The sequence below is a fragment of the Microtus oregoni genome, unplaced genomic scaffold, assembly GCF_018167655.1.
Source record: "Microtus oregoni isolate MIOR12 unplaced genomic scaffold, Mior012 000000F_ref0000247, whole genome shotgun sequence".
NCBI classification, from domain to species: Eukaryota; Metazoa; Chordata; class Mammalia; order Rodentia; family Cricetidae; genus Microtus; species Microtus oregoni.
The window spans coordinates 53,165,814-53,170,606 of NW_024543059.1; the positions used below are offsets into that span (position 1 = coordinate 53,165,814).

Consider the following 4,793-nt stretch of genomic DNA (forward strand, 5'->3'; position numbering starts at 1 on the left):
GCTGGCTGAGCTCCTGGGAGGCTGAGTTCTGGGCATTGCACAGTAGTACTGTGATGTGATGTGATGTTCTTTGGACCTTTCTGTGGGGCCCACCACTAAGCTCCCAAATGAATTACACACAGAAGTTTATTCTTCATAAATGCCTGGCCTTAGCTTGTTGGCAGAGGTTTTTGTCCTGCCCAGTCCTGCAGCCATTCAATCCCAAAGAAACACACAGAGGCCTGCATTAATCATAAAGTGGTTGGCCTATTAGCTCAGGCTTCTTATTAACTCTTATAACTTACCCTACCCCATAATTCTGGTCTGTGTCAGCCATGTGCCTTGGTACCTTTTATCAGTGAGATGCTCTCATCTTGCTTCCTCTGCGTCTGGGTCACACCTGCAGACTGAACCTTTCCTCTTCCCAGAATTCTTCTGTTCTGGTCACCCCGCCTATACTTCCTGCCTGGCTACTGGCCAATCAGCATTTTATTAAACTGGTACAAGACCACTGCCCACAGCATTAGCTTGGCTTGTTTCTTGCCCACTTCACTTAACTTATATTATCCTATCTACCCTTTGGCCTCTGTGTTTTTCCCACTCTCTTACTTCTGTAAATCTCAATCTTACCCCTGATGTGGATGGCTGTGTAGCTGGGTGGCTGACCCTGATGTGGACGGCTGTGTAGCTGGGTGGCTGACCCTGATGTGGACGGCTGTGTAGCTGGGTGGCTGACCCTGATGTGGATGGCTGTGTAGCTGGGTGGCTGACCCCTGATGTGGACGGCTGTGTAGCTGGGTGGCTGACCCTGATGTGGACGGCTGTGTAGCTGGGTGGCTGACCCCTGATGTCCTCTCCTTCTCTGGCTACTTCTCCTCCGAACCCTTCCTCTCGGTTTTCTCCTATATATTCTCTCTATGGGCCAACCCTGCCTATCCTTTCTCTTGCCTCACTATTGGCCGTTCAGATCTTTATTAGTCCATCAGGCGTTCTAGACAGGCAAAGCATCACAGCTTCACAGAGTTAAACAAATGCAACAGAAACAAAAGTGACACCTGAAAATAATATTCCCAAGCGCATCGTGTCCATTCACAGTGAAATGTGAGGTTGTGTTTATCTGTTTGGTTTTATTTCCAGAGGCAGTGGGTAGAGTCTCACCTATTGATCATTCTCTAAGTAGAAACAAGCTTTTCAGAACAGAATATGAGCAAATGGAGTTTGGGAGGGTGTTTTGAAGGTGCCATGGAGAACTGTCTGCATACATTGCTACAGGTAGCCAGGCTAAGACACTTTTTTTATAAAGATTTATTTATTTATTTATTTATTTATTTATTTATTTATTTATTATGTATACAGTATTCTGTCCACATGTATACCTGAAGGCCAGAAGAGGGTGCCAGATCTCATTACAGATGGTTGTGAGCCAGCATGTGGGTGCTGGGAATTGAACTCAGGACCTCTGGAAGAGCAGCCTATGTGCTTAACCACTGAGCCATCTCTCCAGCTCAAGATGAGCTTGTTTTGATTATGATTTGCCTTCTTCTGTCAACGTAGTCCTTCCTCCACGGTGTGGATGCTCCTCGCTTTGACTCGGTGCATGGACTACATCTGGAATAGTTGAGTCACCATCAAATTAGTGAGCCGGACTGATATCAAAATTTCAACAGCTTTAGCAATAATTACCGAGTGACAAGAGCGAGCCTGCTGCACTTGCTGTGATGTAGCAGCTGCAACCACCCCAGCCAATTCTAAGAAACAGCTTCACTGGAAAGCAAACTCCTTACCTTTGACGCTGGTTCTCACTTCATACAATTTAGTAGAAAAAGATTAAACTACACTTACACCACCCTTGAGTCCACCGTATACAATCTATGCCTCTTTGGCCTCCGAACGTGCATGTGGATGTGGTGACAGATTCTGATTTCGGGACAGGTCTAAACCCAGTGATTGCCAAAGGATCGAGATCACTGGGGTGGGGAGTGGGAAGCGAGGTTCCTGGAAAGAAATATAAACTCTGTGGAGAGCTTTTGTGAGAACTGGGAAGCTGGCCTTAGCTGTGGTTATTTCCCATGAAAATGCAGCTTTCTTTTCTTTTTCGGAGTTTTAAAGAAATGCTGTATCAGGGCACTAGGGCATTAGCTCAACCGAAGGTACACTTTCTCCAGTGATGTAGGAATGGCTCGCCGATTGCTTACAAAGCACTTTGAAATGTTCAGGGGCACTTTGTTTCTCTTCTTGAGATAGGGTTTCTCTGTGTAGCAGTCCTGGCTCTCCTGGAACTCACTTTGTAGACCAGGCTGGACTCGAGCTCACAGAGATCCACCTGCCTCGGCCTTCCCAGAACTGGGATTAAGGGCGTGTGCCAGGCGGTTGCACTTTTGAAAGTACAGATGTTCACGCTTCCCCGGGAACACCATCTTGATATTTAAAAATATAATAATACGTCCAGGATCAAACAAACATGCCTTGCACTAAGTACAGATGTTCACACTTCCCCGGGAACACCATCTTGATATTTAAAAATATAAGAATACGTCCAGGATCAAGCAAACAGGCCTGTCCCCTAAGCTGGACCACATCCATTTATCCAGGCACTTTGGTAGGTCACAGAAATATAATATTGAGTAAAAATGGCATAGCCTCCCTGTCATTCACAGAGCTGATAGTTTTGTATGACAATGGCTCCAGGTGCATCCCACAAGAACAAGCTGTGTTTCCCATTCGCGTTTCCACAGTCGGGTTTTTATTAGAAAAATGAAGCGAAATGAACGCAAAAGGAAAGCCAGGCAGCTATGGTGAAGGCATCTGGGATTAGCCTGGGTCTCACAGGCGTAACACAACACAGGCAAAATGAAGTTAGTTGTTGTGTTTGTTTGGTTTTAAGAATGTTTTGTTCCTTTGTTTGTTTGTAGCTGAAGCTGGCCTCAAACTTGCAACCACCTTCCTGCCTTGGCCTTCCAGGTGATGGAATTACCCACCTGGGCAGACAGCACGCCTGGCTGAAAGACTGTCTGCAACCGCAGTAGCCGGGCAATGAGCTGCCGCTCCTAAAAGGCAATACTGTTCCCACCTTGGCTTCTTCCTCAACAGTGAGGGGAGGAAACCAGCCCCGCGTGCTGAAAACACTTAGAAAAGGCAGTACTGGAGGAGCTGTGGAGGTTCTCACCCCAGCAGGACTGAGCTGAGCAGCTCCCGAGGAAGCCACTCCTCCGGGCAGTGGGGATGCCAACAGTAAGCAGTGGGCTCTCAGATGACTGCCTTCCAGCCAACATCCCCACCTTCACCTCAGGGCAGGACCCAAGCCAGAACCCAGGCGAGGCACTCCTGAATCCTTCCTGTCCAAGAGAGGCTGTGAGAAATAATAAATGTTTATTTACGGTTACTTTAAGACCCTAAATTTGGATGTGCTGTGTTTCTCCGCTGCAGATAACAGATACCCGGCAGAACGCATCCAGATCCGACATATGTGTTCATTAACATAAAGAGAAACATCCAGCCATGCTGGCGTGTGCCTGAATTCCTAGTATTCCAGAGCCAAAGCAGGAGGCCAGTCTAAGCCACAGAGTGAGACCCTGAAGGGAAAGGAGGGAGAGCGGGTGGGAGGGAAGGAGGAAAAGTGGGAGGAAGGGGAGAAGAGAGAGAGAGGGGAGGGAAGAACTTACCGCTTACTGTTTAAGGCTACTTTATAAATTTTATGATATTTCTGTTTTTTTTCTTTTCTCTTGTAAAATCTAAATGTTGTGGTGGATGAATTACCAAGAAAATATGCATAATACCATGTTTAATGAAAAAAAGCAAATGGTAAATTCTCACAGTATGAATCGCTGCAAACCGTGAGCTTAAACCTCAGTGGTGGGATTGCATTCAGAAGAAAACGCGGAGAGCAACGGTTAATTATTGCCACTTCACACACGGTGCCCCGCTTCAGAGCGTAAAACAAAACGGCTCTGTGCAGTGTAGACGGGGTGCAGGGAGCAGTGGGTAGACGGGGTGCAGGGGGCAGTGCAGATGGGGTGCAGGGGGCAGTATAGACGGGGTGCAGGGAGCAGTGGGTAGACGGGGTGCAGGGGGCAGTGCAGACGGGGTGCAGGGGGCACTGTAGACTGGGTGCAGGGGGCACTGTAGATGGGATGCATGGGGCACCGTAGATGGGGTGCAGGGAACACTGTAGACGGGGTGCAGGGGACACTGTAGATGGGGTGCAGGGGGCACTGTAGACGGGGTGCAGGGGGCACTGTAGACGGGGTGCAGGGGGCACCGTAGATGGGATGCAGGGGGCACCGTAGACGGGGTGCAGGGAACACTGTAGACGGGATGCAAGGGGCACTGTAGACGGGGTACAGGAGGCAGTATCTCTGGCCCCCCGTGGGAGTCATTGGGTTCTCTGGAGTCTGCAGTCAGCTTACAGCTTCACCCAAGTCAGATCTCCAAGATGGCACCATTCTCCTGTCCACTTACCAAGGCTAAGTCACTGGGATCCAATTGCATCTTCCATAAGGTCTTTTCAGCCACAGAGTCCAGCTTTCCTTAAACAAACCACCTCTGGCTTCGTTGGGCGGAGTCTCAGGGCAGAGCAACAGATGGAGGCCTCTTAAAACTTAGGCTTAAGGGGGCTGGAGAAATGGCTCAGAGGTTAAGAGCATTGCCTGCTCTTTCAAAGGTCCTGAGTTCAATTCCCAGCAACCACATGGTGGCTCACAACCATCTGCAATGGGGTCTGGTGCCCTCTTCTGGCCTGCAGGCATACACACAGACAGAATATTGTATACATAACAAATAAATAAATATTTAAAAAAAAAACTTGAGCTTAAACT

The 4,793-nt window shown here is 48.4% G+C and overlaps 1 protein-coding gene across 1 annotated transcript; it reads right to left on the bottom strand.

The window, feature by feature from the left end:
• Nucleotides 1–3,884: 3,884 nt before the first annotated feature.
• On the bottom strand, nt 3,885–4,355 carry LOC121465306 (vegetative cell wall protein gp1-like). Its single transcript, XM_041678561.1, has one exon. The coding sequence runs from the start codon at nt 4,353–4,355 to the stop codon at nt 3,885–3,887; it is 471 nt and encodes a 156-aa protein (XP_041534495.1).
• Between the last annotated feature and the right edge of the window lie 438 nt (nt 4,356–4,793).